This window comes from Gorilla gorilla, chromosome 1 (assembly GCF_029281585.2).
Source record: "Gorilla gorilla gorilla isolate KB3781 chromosome 1, NHGRI_mGorGor1-v2.1_pri, whole genome shotgun sequence".
NCBI classification, from domain to species: Eukaryota; Metazoa; Chordata; class Mammalia; order Primates; family Hominidae; genus Gorilla; species Gorilla gorilla.
Window position 1 is genome coordinate 49060762 of NC_073224.2, and position 17674 is coordinate 49078435.

General features: G+C 41.4%; 1 protein-coding gene across 1 annotated transcript in view; it reads right to left on the reverse strand.

Moving 5' to 3' along the window:
• CR1L (complement C3b/C4b receptor 1 like) overlaps positions 1 to 17674 on the reverse strand; it is a 78007-nt gene that overhangs the window by 8135 nt on the left and 52198 nt on the right. The window contains 5 exon segments of the mRNA XM_031014464.3: positions 6667 to 6752; positions 13303 to 13402; positions 15647 to 15732; positions 17055 to 17157; positions 17249 to 17425. Coding sequence (XP_030870324.3) covers positions 6667 to 6752; positions 13303 to 13402; positions 15647 to 15732; positions 17055 to 17157; positions 17249 to 17425 — 552 coding nt within the window.

Here is a 17674-nt window from a genome sequence, read left to right on the forward strand (position 1 = left end):
CAGAACCAGACTTCTCCATGGGCACAAGAGCCATAACCTTCAGGTGTCATCTTTCACTGATGGCTCTCTGACATCCCACTTATTCTCATTAGTGGGTCATGAGGCAGAACAGCTTTTGATTTGGTAAGCAAAGCCAGGAATATCTGTTCTTCTCGCCACTCCAAATGTAACAGGCCAGAAAGAGGCTCACAGAAGCATGCTGAACCATGTGTTCTAAGAAAAAAAGAAGGGTCGGGGGAGGAGTCTTTGCCACCCTGAAATGCTCAACTTACTATTGAGTACTGCTTCCCTTCTGAAATCTAAAATCGTTCTGAAATTGGAAATCATTATTAGGTGGTGGACTTTGTAAATGCCAAAGAATCCTTGGAAATTATTAAAAATAACTCCTTAATTGCTCAATCTAGTTATCCCCCAGACTCATACTGTATCACCAAGAATAATGGGTACACATAAGCAACGAATAATACCACTTGACAGTGGTAGAAGCAGGAGGCAGACAAATCACAGGCAGATGGGGCGGATCCCGGTGAAACCCGACCTTCAAGCTGAAGACAGTTTAAAGCCTAGCTACAAGTTCCAGGTAAATCCATGGACTGGCTTGAGAACCTCTCTTCCTGTTGGGTGTGCTTTCCTCTGATTGATCCCCACTCTTCATCTATTTCACATATACCTGCTCTTCCCTAATTGGTTTTTTGCACTGTTGTGCCCACCTTTGAGTGGTGGCTTTGTTTTAGCCTTTTTTGCATACTCACCAACCAATTAACACACACTTCCAATTCTGAGTCCATAAAAGCTCCAGAACCAGCCACACTGAGAGAACGACCCCCTGACTTCATCTGGGGTCCACCCTTGTGTCTCTTCTCCGCTGAGAAGCTGTTTTGTCACTCAGCAAAACTCTTCTCCACCCTCCTCACCCTTCTATTGTCAGCATAAGCTTGTTCTTCTTGGATGCGGGATAAGAACTCAGGACCCACCAAACGCAGGTATGAAGAAGGCTGTAATACAGTGGCTCTTTGCCGTCTCCTAGGGGAGGGCAGTTATTCCATGCAACAGGAAGCACCAGCAGGTCCAGTCAGCCCTGGAGATGCAGGCCAAGTCAGCCTTGGAGATGCAGGCCAAGTCAGCCTTGGAGATGCAGGCCTGAGCGGGGCGGTGGAACCGACAGAGTTGTTAACACACCACCATCTGTTAGGCTACAGGCATTATCAAATGCTAAGAGCTATTACCATGCTGTTACACCCCCTCTGGGCTTCGGGGTTGTGGGGACCCCTGTTTGGGCACCAACACATTCCCTTCAGTGTGACATGCCTGGTCCAGCCGCAAGCCTTGCACAGAGCCCGCTCCTGTGCCAGTGCTTGGCGCGGCCAGCTGGAACCCACACTTGCTCACTCACACACCCCCTCCCAGAGGCTGAGCATGTAGTCACGGCAGCCATGGGCTCTGCATCAGAGCACAAGCCTGGCACGGCCTGGGTGGGCCAAGTAGATGAGGTGTCTCCTGCATTGATCCTGGGTAGAGCAAGGCCTGGACAGGGATGTTTCTGGCCAGAGGTCACCAGCTGGCAAAGTGGCTGAGAAAAATCTTGCATCAAAACAATTACACTGGCCATTCTTGACATGAAGATATGTAATTGGGTTAAACCATAGTTATTCATACACTATTACAGATTCCACTATTGATTGGTTTTAAGTTTCCTAAAACAACCTTTGCCTTATTATGAGGCAAACAATTTCCATCTCATTCATCTTTTTTTCTAGCATACATTTTATAAAATTATGTTCTTTTGCCTCCAAATAAATATGTACCCACTAATTTCAAGTTCCAACTGTGTACCCAAGATCAGTGACTGTATTTAGGTTTGTATCTGACATTGAGTTGTATGTGCCATTTTTTCATTGTCTTCTGAAGGTGGTGCCACTTAGTCCCTACCCTTATTTCAAAACTACCCTTCCATAAATTAATCTCTCTGGGTACTTCTTATCTACTAGGTCAGCTCCTCTATTGGATTAACTCCGTGATTCTCCACACTGAGTCCTTGGTCTCAACACTGGGTCACACTCACCCTTCATCACAAACAAAGGACACCTTTGCCCCAAGCTGGAGATTAAGTGGAAACAGCACACGGCCGTGAGGGAGTTGGCCCAGGAAGTCATCACAGGATTTCACGAGAAGAAAAAATAAAACAACAGGAGTAAGACTTCCATGTGAGGGGGAAAGAGAGGCACCTGTACATCTGGGGGCTTCAGGGGTCCAGTCTCCCTGGGGCATGCAGTGCAGAGACGCAGCCCCTCTGAGGTCATAGCCGGGCTCACAGCTATAGAACACTTCCTGCCCAGGTGAAAAGTTGTCCTGATGGCTTAGGGTATGCTCACCATGCAGGATTTCTGGAGGCAGCTGACACATTGTAGAAAGGACAGTTCCAGAGTACTTGTTCGTTATGGGGGAATTTCTTTTGCTATATCCTATGCCTGCTGAAGGCCTCATAGTTAGTAAAAGGTAGAGAAATAGAACACAATTCTCCCTAGCACATGGCCCCAAATTCACCTGTAAATCTACAGGGCATGAAGTATTTTCTCTAGCTCTGGATATCCGGTGTGGAGTTATTAGTATTGGTGGATTCTCCATCTACATATTTCTTAGGGAGGTAATCCCGATTTGTACCATCGTTATTCAGGTAATGAGACTGTCACCTGAGACCAAGTCTGTTTTACAGATTTCCCCATATTTCTCTGATTGCACACCAATGACTAAAGTACAGTCATACTGTTTCGGGACAGGCATGCCCCTAAATTGGGGCTTACTCTGGAAGGGTTCTTGCCTCACCCAGGGCAGAATTCACGGATGAGCCAGTGGTGCTAGACAGCGATCTTTTAGAAAGGCATTGCCCTTTGCAGAGCAGGGCTAACTCACAGGCAGTGTGCCCAGAGTCAGCAACATATGGGCTCCTGGCAGGCAACTGTATTTATACTCCTGTAAGCCCGCTTCAATTACATGTAAATTATTTTTGTTTCTTGTTTTTTGTGTTTTTTTTTTTTTTTTTTGAGGTGATATCTCACTCTGTCATCCAGGCTGGAGCACAGTCGTGTGATCTTAGCTCACTGCAACCTCCACGTCCCGGGTTCAAGTGATTCTCCTGCCTCAGCCTCATGAGATTTCAGGTGCGAGCCACCTCACCCAGATAATTTTTGTATTTTTAGTAAAGACAGGGTTTCACCATGTTGGCCAGGCTTGTCTCGAACTCCTGACCTCAGGTGATCTGCCCATCTTGGCCTCCCAAAGTGCTGGGATTACAGGCATGGGCCACCATGCCCAGCCAATTACAGGTAAGTTAAGGGGCACATCAATGCAAATTGAGGGGCGTGTTATTTAGAACCTTCCTGGAAAGGGGTGGTAACTTCCAGATCATAGCCATGGCATTTGTAAACTGTCACAGTGCTGATGGGAATATGAGGGCAGCTAGTGATTGCTTTCATCGCCATCTGCCTGTTGCTGCTGTTTTTTCACTTCATCCTGTCTAGGCCAGATTCTGTTTTGGTCAGCAGGATTATGACCAGAACACAAGCCCTGCCCATCTCCTGCCTCAATACATCCGTCTTTATATCCCTGTATCTGTTTGTCTTCCCAGCTCAGTGGTTGCACAAGGCTAACAAGGGTTGGTAGAAGAATTGTAAGCTCTTTCTCTGTCCCTATGTATCTGCCATAACACCTCCCACTCTGCTGCTAAGCCAGCTATTGTGGCATCAGTAGACAAGATGAGCCATCAAAAACACAAGCCCTTAAATAAGACAGTGTTGTTGTAAATAATAAATGAGATAATGTATACAAAGTGCTTAGGGCACAGCTGACCATAAAGTCCATATAATTTTTCAATATAATTGAGAGAGATTGCAGCTGGTACTTTGCCCTGAGAATTGATTAATAGGTGAGTCCAAAATACCATTTTTCTTGGCTAATTAAGGTCTTGCTTTTCAAAATGAAGACACATATGCATGGGTGCATGCACACCCCAGATTCTTAATTTCATGCTTCTTCCCCCAAAACTTACTTTCCCACCCTCCTCAACATACATCCCTCCCCCTAAACAAATACTCATCTCCTGATCCAACAGCAATGCATGTCACTGGCAGGGCCCTTCTAGGCCTCAGTCAGACTCGCCCCTGGAGCAGCTTGGTAGCTCCGGCTCCCATTTGTTCAGGGCCTGGCATTGCACACGGGGAGGGGGTCCTTTCATGACAAAGCCAGGCTGACACCTAAACTCCACAGCTTCATTTAAGGAAAATAAGCTTCTGTTGTCAGATACCAATATTCCATTTTCCACATTTGGAGGCGTGCATTTGTTAGGTATAATGCACTGACGCCCAGACGGCCACTTGATCATCTTTGCTGGTGCAGTATATGGAGGGCTCACCCACGAGCTCAAACACCTTTCTCCCTCTGCTTCCAAGATTGCAGCGGTAGGTCACCACTGATCCATAGTGAAAATACTCTCTGTCGGTGCTAATGAAATATCCATTGGTGATGTTGGGGGGTAGCCCACAAGGAATTCCTGGGAAAAGAGACCACAAGTTCACCAAAACAAAACCTTGGGACAGAGTCTTGCTCTGTCGCCCAGGCTGGAGTTTAGTGGCACGATCATGGCTCACTGCAATCTCAATTTCCCAGGTCAAGCAATCCTCCCCCCTCAACCTCCCGAGTAGCTGGGATTACAGGCACGCACCACTGTATCTGGTTTATTTTTGTATGTCTGGTAGAGTTGGGGTTTGGTCATGTTGGCCATGCTGGTCTTGAACTCCTGGCCTCAAGCAATCCACCTGCCTCTGCCTTCCAAATGCTGAGATTACAGGCATGAGCCATTGTGCCTGGCATGGTTTCTTAAAATTATACTTTATTGTAAATTATGCTAATAGCTTTTTTGAAATCCCAAATTACCGGAAGTAAATATTCACAATATCACTCTCATCTATAGATATTTACTAATGTACAGATATATTCTTACAATTTTATAATATTGTGAGTTGTGCTCTTCGTAGTTAACATTACTTTGCTAAATGTGTCCATATATTATTATAGAGCATTTTTTTTCCTTTTTTTTTTTTTTTTTGAGACAGAGTCTCTGTTGCCCAGGCTGGAGTACATTATCATGATCTTGGCTCACTGCAACCTTCCTTTCCTGGCCTCAAATGATTCTCCTGCTGCAGCCTCCCAAGTAGCTGGGATTACAGACATGCACTACCATGCTCAGCTAACTTCTGTATTTCTAGTAGAGATGGGGTAGCACCATGTTGGCCAGGCTGGTCTTGAACTCCTGACCTCAAGTGATCCACCTACCTTGGGCCTCCCAATGTACTGGAATTACAGGTGTGAGCCACTGTGCCTGGCCTATAGTACACATTTATATTTCTCCTGCTAAATGAGAATTTAACTATGTTATCTCACCATTATTAATTTAGTTCTCTATAGAAGGCATGTGTCTTTATTCTATTGGATATTAATATAATAAAGCATACAGCATAGCATTTTTTTTGAGACAAGGTCTTGCTCTGCTGCCCAGGCTGGAGTGCAGTGGCATGATCATGGCTCATTGCAGCCTCGACCTCTCTGGCTCAAGCAATCCTCCCACCTCTCAGTCTCCCGAGTAGTTGGGACTACAGGCGTGTGCCAGTATGCCCATTTAATTTTTGTATTTTTTGTAGAGACAGAGTTTCACCATGTTGTACAGGCTGGTCTCGACCTCCTGGGCTCAAGCGATCTGCTCACCTAGGCCTCCCAAAGTGCTGGGATTACAGGTGTGAGCCACCACACCTGGCCCAGTATAACATCTTTATTAAATAATAAGAACAAAAGCTCTGGCAGAACTAATAAAGACAAAGCAAGCACAAATATACAATATTACATATAATAAATATGATACTTACAGATTCAGAAGTAATACAAATAACTGGATACTGATCTACAGCCATACCACCCTGAATGCACCCAATTTCATCTGATCTTGGAAGAACTGAATACTGTGTCCTACTCTACTGTAGGGCAGTGCCCAGCCAGTATATTGCCCTTCTACAAAGTTTGTTCCCACTTATTCTCCCACCAGATGGGTTTGAAATTGCTGATTTCCTCACACCATCACTAAACCCAGGATTATACACATTTTATATTCCTTGTTAGCTTGCAATTGCTCATTCCTCTTTGCTCCCCAAAATGTAGAAAGCTCATCTTCCAAACAACTCACAGGGAAGATGGCATGATCCTGTTTAGACAAAGAATAAGAAGGAAGAAAGAGCTGCATGGCTTGAATATCTGATGTGATACTAAGAGCTTGCAGAGAGGATATGGGGTTTCTTTCACTGACTTTGTATTTATTGACTTCACTAAAGAAAATGCTCTTCAAACTGGGAGGTGTTCACCCAACAGAGGATGAAATTGGGGGCTATTTAAATTAGCTCAAGACTAGTTTAAAGTAAATTACACCTTAAGATAAGAAAAAAAGCATTTCTAGGTGAAGGTGGAAGTTTGGAATGCTGTGAGCCATTTTAAGGATATGACTGGATTCTTTAAATATCAGAAGGATACCATTTCCAAGAGGGATGAGATTTATTCTTTGTAATTCTAGGAGGACAACTCTAGGATTAAATGGTGGGGTAAATGGGGAAAGAGATTTCAACTGACATTGACAAACTGGCGGCTTCATGCTCCAATGGGCAGTATTGCCCAAGAGGATACATTCAGCAGATGAGTGACCAATGAGTCGGTGCCTAAAGGCAAAAAATGGAAAATAATTGTGCTTTCCAACCTCATCAACTTCCTGACAGCATGCATATGTGGCAAAACAGAGGGATTACAATATAGAAGTCTAAGGCCTAGCCTAAACTTTACCTATTGTTCCCAGCTTCTCTACTTCTTTTTCTGCTCTCACTATTGAAAAGAGATATTTCTGCTCTAACTTCTCCTGGTCCACTTTACTTCTTAATATCTTGACTTCATTGTGGACTGTACCTGGCACCAAAATAAAACAATTATTTTGTAGACCTGTTTGACAATTTCTTTCTTAAGTTCTGTCTTTTCCCATATTATTTCTGCCATTTTTTGTTTGCGTATTCCCTTAATATGTGTGTGTGTGTGTGTAATACTATGCCATTTAACTTGAGGCATGTTTTTTATAAATACAAGATTTGTTGCTTTTGATCCTGTCTAGCAGACTTGGTTTTTTGACAAGAAGATTAAACCAAATGGATTGAAATGAATTATATATTTGATTTGCTTTGTTTGTTTGTTTGTTTTTTTAGACGGAGTCTGGCTCTGTCGCTCAGGCTGGAGTGCAATGGTGCAATATCTGCTCACTGCAACCTCTGCCTCCCGAGTTCAAGCAATTCTTCTGACTCATCCTCCTGAGTGGCTGGGATTACAGGCATGCGCCAACATGCCCAGCTAATTTTTGTATTTTTAGTAGAGATGGGGTTTCACCATGTTGGCCAGACTGGTCTTGAACTCCTGATCTGAGGTGACCCTCCCACCTCGGCCTCCCAAAGTGCTGGGACTACAGGCATGAGCCACTGTGCTTGGCCTTGTCATCATTCTTTCACTACCTTTTTCATGATTTCACGATGTCCCATGACGAGGATGAGGAGAAAGCAATGAATAAAATGACCTGACCCAAACACGATGGGGCTTATTTCCAATGACAGAGACAAATGCATTCCTTGCTATTCTTTTTCCTTCCCTCCCCTTACTATATGGAACAGACAGATTCAGCTGTTTTAGTTATTCTAATAATTTGGAAATTAAACTTAATATTTTTTCCAATTAGGAATTTAATTTTATATGTGTGCATGTATATTGTAGATATATACACTTGATACATATATTTAAACCTATTTTCTCAATTTCAGAGTCAAATTCTGTATAGTCAGTCTACTCATCTTTTCTGTAAGTCTAGCCTACCTTTTCCTGCTTTCTCACATTTTCTACTTCTATTGATATATTCTATGACTTCACAAAGATTATTACTAAATTATGATTACATTGCCAGTTTTTGTGTTTATGGTTTTTTGTTGTTGTTGTTTGTTTTTACCACTTTTCTATCTCATTGAGATTTCTTTTGGAATTCATCATTCTCCTTTTTAAAAATTTGCTTATTAATTGCCTGGGAAACATACTTAAATGGTACAATTTTTGTGTCTTTTCTTATTCTTTAATGTGTATCTGGAGCCTCTAGGTGTGAATATTAGCTTGGCTCAAGAGAAGTGCTATCTTCTACAATTTAGTGTTGTGTAGAATCAATGTGGTGCCAATAAACTTATTTCTTTTGCGGGTATTATATTTTCACATTTTATTTCTGGAATCTGAGTTTTTTTCTCTATCCCTGAAACACAGAAATTTCCCTAGTGATGGCTAGGTATGGGCTTATTTGCTTACCCTTCTGGAATTTTTTTAATACATATTTTGAATCCTAACACTGTCTTACATACGTCTTCTCTTTTTCTTTTTTTTTTAGACAAGGTCTCATTCTATCATCCAGGCCGGAGTGCAGGGGTGCCATCACGGCTCACTGAAGCCTCAGCCTCTCTGGCTGAGGTGATCCTCTCACCTCAGTCTCCTGTGTAGCTGTGACTACAGGCACACACCACCACGCCCAGCTAATTTTTATACTTTTTTGTAGAGATGGGGTTTTGCCTTATTGCCCACGCTGGTCTCGAGGTCCTGGGGTCAAGTGATTCTCTTGCTTCAGCCTCTCAGTGTTGGGATTACAGGTGTGAGCCACTGTGCCCACCTATCTTCTCCTTTTCATCTTTTCCCACTGTATTCAGGGAAAATTTGGTTAACTCTTCTTACTCTTTGCTTTAATTTTCTGCAATATTCAGTGTTTTATATATATGTATATATATATACACACACACATATATATGACACATATATAAAATGAAATCTATAAACACACTGACTACATATATTCATTAATGTGCAAACTTCATGGCTAGTTTCACAGAATTATTTGTACAACTGAATCTTGTTAAAAATATGAAAAGGAGAGTGTTCTGAAAGTTTTCCTGGTTTCCTGGCAGTAAATCTCTTTTGTAAAATTTCCCCTGATTTTTTAAAATTGGTCTCTTTTACATGTATTTCCTGTTTTTTGTCATAAGCTCAATGGTTTTCTGCCTCATGCCGCAGGGAGGTTCGCACTTATTCCGCAATGCAAGATGAGGAAGGAACAGTTAGGAAATTTATCAATTGTATTTTTAAAAATGCTTAAAAAAGAAAAGAGGACTTTGGATTTATTCCAATTTTATTTTGTCAGATTCTAGGTCGTATGGTCTCTGAAGCCTAGGCTGGCAAATATGCTGGACACCACAAGCTTCCTTTCTGTGTTTGTTGTGGTGGCACAAACGTAGCCCCTACTCACTACCTGGCTTAGCTGTTCCCGTGAAGAGTGAGATTGAGGCAGAGCCTCCACTGTGTGCTGAGCAAGGGTGAGCACCAACAGCTGGACCATGCGCTGTGAGCACCTGACACTTGACATTTTCAAAGGGGCTCTGTTATAGGTTGAATTGTGTGTCCCCCAAATATGTTGGGAAGTCTTAACCCCCAGTCCCTGCGGATGTGATCTTATTTGGAAATACAATCTTTGCAGATGCAATCCAGTTAAGATGAGGTCATTAAGGTAGGCCCCAATCCAGTATGCCTGGTGTCCTTATAAAAAGAGAAAACTTTGGACACAGACATGAACAGAGAGGAGAATGGCATATGAGGACACAGACCCAGAGGGAAGATGGCCATCTGAGGACAGCAACAGAAGAAATTGGAGTTCTGCTGCCACACGCCAAGGAAGGCCTGGGGCTCCAGAAGCTGGAAGACGCAATGAAGGATCCTACCCTACAGGATTCAGACGGAGCATGGTCTTCCCAACACCTTGATTTTGGACTTCCAGTCTCTAGAACAGAACTCCAAAAACTTCTGTTGTATTAAGCCACCCATTTTGTGTTACAGACATTCCTCAAAGATATTGCAGGTTCAGTTCCAGAACACTACAATAAAACAAATATCACAACAAACCAAGTCATATGAATTTTTTGATTTTTCAGTGAGTCTAAAAGTTGTGTTTGTACTATACTATAGTCTATTAAGTGTGAAATAGAATTATGTGAAAAAAAGGTCATACTTTAAAAAATGGTTTATTGATAAAAAATGCTAAAGATTATCTGACCTTCAATAAGTCATAATCTTTTTGCTGGTGGAGGGTCTTGCCTCAAGGTGGAGGGTCTTGCCTCAAGGTTGATGGCTGCTGACTGATCAGGGTGGTGGTTGCTGAAAGGTGGGGTGGCTGTGGCTATTTCTTAATCTAAGACAACAATAAAAGTGGCCACATTGACTCTTCCTTTCACAAAAGATTTTGCTGTAGCATGCAATGCTGTTTGATAACATTTTACCCTCTGAACTGCTTTCAAAATTGGAGTCAATCCTCCCAGATACTGCTGCTGCTTTATCAACTTAGTTTATGTAATATTCTAAATTTGTGGTCATTTTAACAATGCTCATGGCATCTTCACCAGGAAGAGACTCCACCTCAAAAATCTACTTTCTCTGCTCATCCATAAGAAGTAACTCCTCTTCTGTTCAAGTTTGATCATGATATTGTAGCAATACAGTCACATCTTTAGGCTCTGCTTCTAATTGTAGTGTTCTTGCTACTTCTGTCACATCTGCAATTATTTCCTCCGCTGAAGTCTTGAACCTCTCAAAGTCATCCATGAGGGTCGGAATCAACTTCTACTAAACTCCTGTTAATGTTGATATTTTAACCTCTTCCCATGAATCATGAGTGTTCTTAACAGTATGTAGAATGATTAATTCTTTCCCGCAGTTTTCAACTTACTTTGTTCAGATCCATCAGAGGAATTACTGTCTCTGGGAACTATAGCCTTACAAAATGTATTTTTTTTTCTTTTCTTTTCTTTTTCTTTTTCTTTTTTTTGAGTCGAAGTCTCCCTCTATTGCCCAACCTGGAGTGCGGTGGCACAATCTCGGCTCACTGGAACTTTCACCTCCTGGGTTCAGGTGATTCTCCTGCCTCAGCCTCCCGAGTAGTTGGGACTACAGGCACATTCTGCCATGCTGGCTAATTTTTGTATTTTTAATAGAGATGGGGTTTCACTATGTTGGCCAGGCTGATCTTGAACTCCTGACCTCATGATCCGCCCACCTTGGTCTCCCAATATGCTGGGATTACACCATGCCTGGCACAAAATATATTTCTTAAATACTAAAACTTCAAAGTCAAAATTACTGCTCAGCCATGGGCTGCAGAATGGCTGCTGTTGTCAGCAGGCAGGAAAACTACATGCATCTCCTTGTCCATCTCCATCAGAGCTCTTGCCTGATTAGATACAAAGTCAACGAGCTGTATGTAACATTTTGAAAGGAATCTGTTTTTCTGAGCACTACATCTCAACAGTGAGCTTAAAATATTCAGTAAACCATGCTGCAAACATACCTCTGTCATCAGACTTTGTTGTTCCATTTATAGACACAGGCAAGGTACATTTAGCGTAATTCTTAAGGGCCCTAGGACTTTTAGAATGGTCAGTGAGCATTGGCTTCAACTCAAACTCACCAACGGGATTAGCTCCTAAAAAGTCAGCCTATCCTTTGAAGCTTTGAACCCAGGCATTGGCTTCTCCTCTCTAGCTATGAAGGTCCAATAGATGGCTGTTTTGTCTACATGGAGAATCTGCTATTTATTTTAACACCTTCATCAATGATCTTAGTTAGATCATCAGGACAACTTGCTGCAGCTTCTATGTCAGCACTTGTTGCTTCACCTTGCACCTTTATGTTATGGAGATGACTTCTTTCCTTATACCTCAGGAATCACCCAACCTGGAGTGCAGTGGCACAATCTCGGCAACCTCTGCCTCCTGGGTTCAAGTTATTCTCATGCCTCAGACTCCCGAGTAGCTGGAACTACAGGCAACCCGCCACAACGCCTGGTTAATTTTTGCATTTTCAGTAGATATGAGGTTTCACCGTATTGGTCAGGCTGGTCTTGAATGCCTGACCTCAGGTGATCCACCTGCCTCTGCCTCCCAAAGTGCTGGGATTACAGGCAAGAGCCACAGTGCCCAGCTGCTTCCAGCTTTTTTTCTGCAGCTTCCTCACCTCTGTCAGCCTTCACAGAATTGAAGAGAGTTAGGGCCTTGCTCAGGATTAGGCTTTAGCTTAAGGAAATGTGTCTAGTTTGATCTTGTATCTAGACCAGTAAAACTTCTTCCATATCAGCAATAAGGCTGTTTCACCTTCTTATCATTAATGTGTTCACTGGAATAGCACTTTAAGTTTCCTTCAAGTACTTTTGCTTTGCCTTTACAACTCGCTAGCTGTTTGGCACATGAGGCCAGACTTTTGGCCTGTCTTGGCTTTCAACATATCTTCCTCACTAAGCTTAATCATCTCCAGCTTTTGATTTAAAGTAAGAGATGCATGACTCCTCCCTTCATGTCAACACTTAAAGGCCATTGTAGGGCTATTAATTGGCCTCATTTTAGTATTATTGTGTCTAAGGGATTAGGGAGTCCTGAAGAGAGGGAGCGAGAAGGGGAATGTCTTGTCCATGGAGCAGTCAAATCATGCACATTTATTAAGTTTTCTGTCTTATATGGGTGCAGTTCGTAGGGACTCCAAACAATGAAAATAGTAACATCAAAGATCACTGATGACAGATCACTATCACAGACATGATAATAATGAAAACATCTGGGATATTGTGAGAATAACCAAAATGCTACACAGAGACACGAAGTCAACACACACTGTTGGATAAATGATGCCGACCAACATGCTTATCACAGCGTTGCCACAAGCCTTCAATTTGTAAAAAGCATAACATCTGTGAAGTACAATAAAACGAGGAATGCCTGTACTTTTTGATGGCAGCCCTAGCAAGCGATCATGCTGTTATCATTAAGATTTGTTCTCTCACACAGCTGCTACATGCCCTTCCCTTTCTTCCAGCAATGTCTACTCTGGGTTAGGGTTGTTTGTGTGCTTTGACTACTATACTCCTAATTTTTTTTCCTTCCCATCCAGTGAACGGCATACCCTTTATGTGTGCACTGCCCTGGTTTCCAGCAAGGACACAGATTTTTCCCCTAATCTTCTCCTATCTTTGTTCATTTCAATCAGGAGTTAACACCTGTGTTCAAACCTCTCAAGAGCAGGTGGCAACAGCCTAGTTTCCTTCCTGAGATGTGGCTAGAAGGTAGTATTGCTGTGCTGGAACTCTGGAACCAAGAGATGTTGCTGCCAACTCACCCTGTAGTACAAGAATAGTTGATTCTGGATCCAACATGGATGTCTGTGATCACATGCACCATGCCATTCACTGGAACTGGAGGAGTTTCACATGATTTACCTGTGGGAAAGAAAATGTTTTGGAGCCAGGTAGAGTAATCTGAACTCTCTTCAGTACGTAAGGTCTCAACCTGCATGTAGCTTCCTGAAGAAAACACGCAGTTCTGATAGTTCCACAGATTTTGCCACCTTGAGAAAACTCATCAGAGAGCCTCAGGATCAGCCACCTACTAAGCCCCACTTTCAAAAAGACCTTCCCTCCAGATCTATCTAGATCTAGATTTAGATCTGTGTAGAGACCTTGCATCCCTTATCAAAATGTAAAGGTCATTTATGGCATTATTTACTACCAATAAAGTTTTCAAAGGATTTCTTCCCACCTAGTTATTCAAACAGAATTTGTCTTCCTACACAATTTTTATTTCCTGATATAGAGTCATTTATTATTTATTTTCCCATAAGGAATGAAGATTTTCTCTACAAATATTCCTTGAAACATTCTCATAAAGTGAGCATTTCAAGCAATAATCAAAGACGACCTGCAAGAAAAACTCTTACATCCACCTATCTGAACGCTTTTGAAAAAAGGTTTCTCTTATCCCACAATTGAAAAAATTCAATAAGAAGCTTTCGCAGACATGGGAAAGATCCAATGCAAGTTTACTTACTTTACAACTTTAATGAAGTAGCAAAACATTTGAAGAAGAAAAATAACCATTTTGAAGGGTTACCCATTCATTTAGTCAATATTTATTAATTTAGCACTTATCCTGTGTCAGCCACTCATCAGGATCCTGGGGACACAGTGCTGAGGAAGGAGCCTACGTTCTTGGGAAATATTTCTCAAATGTATATATGTGTGCTAATCATCTTAAATAGGTAAAAACTTTCACTGATTACTTACTGATATTGATCATCAGTCTCAGTGATAACAATAGCCCTGCCACAGTGAATTGAAACATATTCAGGCCATTATAAAAAACTCCAAATGGATTCAGATTGCTTTGCTTTTGAAAATGTCAAGGTCTGTTGATGATTTATTTTCTTTTTTTACTTTCTGGGTCAGGTTTCAAGTTGTTACTCCTTTCTAGCATCTACTGATTTGTTTATAATAGTCTCTTCCTCATTTCTAATTGGCATTTTTCATTAGAACTGGCATTTGGAAGAAGTTATTTTAACTACCAGAGTTATGAAAAATAAGAGAAAACTTGAGTAGTCCAATGAATGAGCTTTCATGCATGACAGTAGAACAGACATTTGTCATGCTGCCTCAAGGAGCACTGGATTTCTTAGACAGCAAGAATCTCTATATAAGTTATGTTCTTCCAAAATTTTACTCTAAAAAGCACTGTAAGATGTCCAAGTATATTTCTAAGAACATAAACATTTTAGTAAAATTTCATGGTTTTCTAAAGAAACATGTTTTCCAATCATTAGAATCAAGAAATGAAGCAAAGTTCTATCTTCTATTGGGGAAATTATAAATGGGTAGACTAGGAGAAATCAGTAGTCTACTGATTATTGAACATATGAGGCTCATTTTTAAAAAATGACTTATTATTTATGAATCTCTCAGCATAAATTATTTAGGTACATGTTTTGAGAATTTATGGAGTCTCAAACTGCTCACCCTGTGTAATGTTACTCCCCACTTTTCCCTCATTCTTCATTTCTTTGATCTATTATCCGTAGCATTTAATCTGCTTATTTTTTTCCTTGTCCTTCTCCCCACCTGAGTAAAAACAACATGGGGACAGGGACTTCACTCATCTTGTTCATTGCTATAACTCCAGTATCTAGATGAACAGAGGCACAAAGTATGTGATCAATAAATAATTGATTAAATAAAGGCATGTTTGATACTTGTGTATTATCAAATATATACACAAATTGTAGACTGACTGCACATTGATTGGAGAACAAAATGAAAAAGAAGGAAGGAGAGAGGGAGAGAAGAAGGGAAAAAAGAACTGAAGGAAGGAAAGAAGAGAAGAAAGAAAAGAAGTAGAGAAAGAAAGCAAATTGTTAAAGCTTCACATTATCTAATCTCTCCTGACCTAGAAGCACGCTACCATAGGATTTATCGCAATAGAACATAGAATACAAAATGACAGAGACAGATCAGATGGTTCCAAAGACAGGTGATGTACACATTGATTCACAACCAAACATTACTAAAATAAGAAATTTTCAAATCAATAATTCAGATTAGAAAATTGAAGAACCACATTAGGGGAGGTCATGGGTCAAATACTGAACAGATGAAGGGGAGAGACTGGCCTGAAATGTTGCTCCTATTACTTACGTTCACACACTGGAACACTGCTATTCCAAAGGCTTTCCATTCCAGCCAAGACACAGTAACTAGCAGAGCTGCCTTTTAATTGAAATCTAAAGAAGAAAATAGGAGTGAATAGTGAGCTGTTTCAGCCAAGAGAACCCTTAGTTCACAATCTAAGGCCCAGCCCCAATTTCAGGATTTTGAGGACCTGAGGCCAGCAGGTGGCAGAGTTGCACAGGCTACGTTATTCTGGAAAAATCACAGCCTCCAGAAGGGAGCAATATAGAATGGCAAAATGCAGTAGCTTGGTCACATGATAGTCCTGCTTGAATTGAAAAAGGTGGTCACAAAATAGCCACCATCTCCTTGACCCAGGACCCAGGCTTGGAGTTTCACTGATTACTCATTGTCATTATTAGAAACCCAGTCTTCTAATGCAATGCCTTCCTAACTCTGACCCTGGAACAGCAAGTAAAACAGCTCCCAGTTTGGAGTGGTAAAGTGGGAAATAGCTGGCGAGAGAACAGAGATTGTCCTTTCATCTCCACATCTGTGATGGCGTGAAGAAGGCTCAAAAGGGCAGTTTGGGCTGCTGAAGAGTAAGTGTGAATATTCTAGGGGAAAAAGGAAAGAAGAGAGGACATGATTTTTGTATGCAATTGTTGAAAATTCTCAATGTCTGTTGGGCCCCGATGCCCTCCTAACTCTTACTGGGTGCTGGCTTTTGGAGGCTGCCAAGATTCTGTGTTACATTTTGGGATCAGGTGCTTTGTTGCCCATGCTGGTCAGCTCCCGTGTAGAGATGTGCACCCTGCGAAGAGCACTAGGTGGACATAAACAAGGTAATGACCTTGCTGGAAATATTAACAGCAGCCATCAGGACCCCAGCTCAGAGCCCAGAGCCCATGACTAGCCAGACGATATATGACTGGATTTTTTTAAAATGCTGATTTTTACACTTTCAGTCCTATTACAAATTTCATTATTGATGGTTTAAAGAATTTACTGAAATGATTCTTAAATGATCCTAGCTCTTTAGAATAAGTTTTTTGTTACTTGCAATTTTTTCTGAGACTCTTAAATTACTCATATTCTATTTGCTGTTTTGAAATTCTAAAATTTTGAAAATAGGATTTTTTAAACTTACTGTGTTACCTATATATTAATAACAAGTAATTATACTTGTCTTTGAATTTGCCAGTTAATATATGGCCCAGTGTCCTCTTCATATCTCATGTTATTAGTTCCATATGTGTCTTTCCTTTCTTCCTATATATACTTTCAAAAGTTCATCTCTCTGATTGTGTGTGTGTGTGTGTGTGTGTGTGTCTGTCTGTCTGTATTTTTTTAAGCCACATCAAATCTCCCCTTTTTTGGACTAATTCCTAACCCCAATTTCAATGTCCAGCAGGTCAGGCAAGCTCATACTCACCCTTCATCACAAACAAAATCCACTTTTGCTCCAAGCTGGAGATTAAGTGGAAATAGCACACGGCCATTAGGAAGTTGGCCCAGGAAGTCATCACAGGATTTCACTGGAAAAAAAGAAAAACGAACAGAAATAACTGGCATGTAGAGAAAAAAGACGCAAGCTAAAAATATCAAGCCAGATAAGAGTCTAGTCACCTTCACATCTGGGGGCTTCAGGGCTCCAGTCTCCCTGGGGTGTGCAGTGCAAATACGTAGATCCTCTGAGGTCATAGCCAGGCTCACAGCTGTAGTACACTTCCTCCCCGGGTGAAAAGTTGTCCTTGTCCCTTTGGGTACGCTCACCATGCAGGACATCTGGAGGCGGCTGACATACTGGGGAGAGAGAAACAAAGTACTGCTAATTGTGTGAAAATAACTTTTCTCTCACTGTTAAACTGGCCAAGGGAATAATAATTACAAATCTATATGTAACAAAAAAGGTAGAATAACAGCCTTATTACACTGATAACAAACTAAATACACAGGGCGAGGAAGATGTCTTGCCATCACTCATAGAACTGACACATTGCACAACTGTGACTAAAACAGAGGTATCCCCAATTCATTGTTTTTCATCTAAAG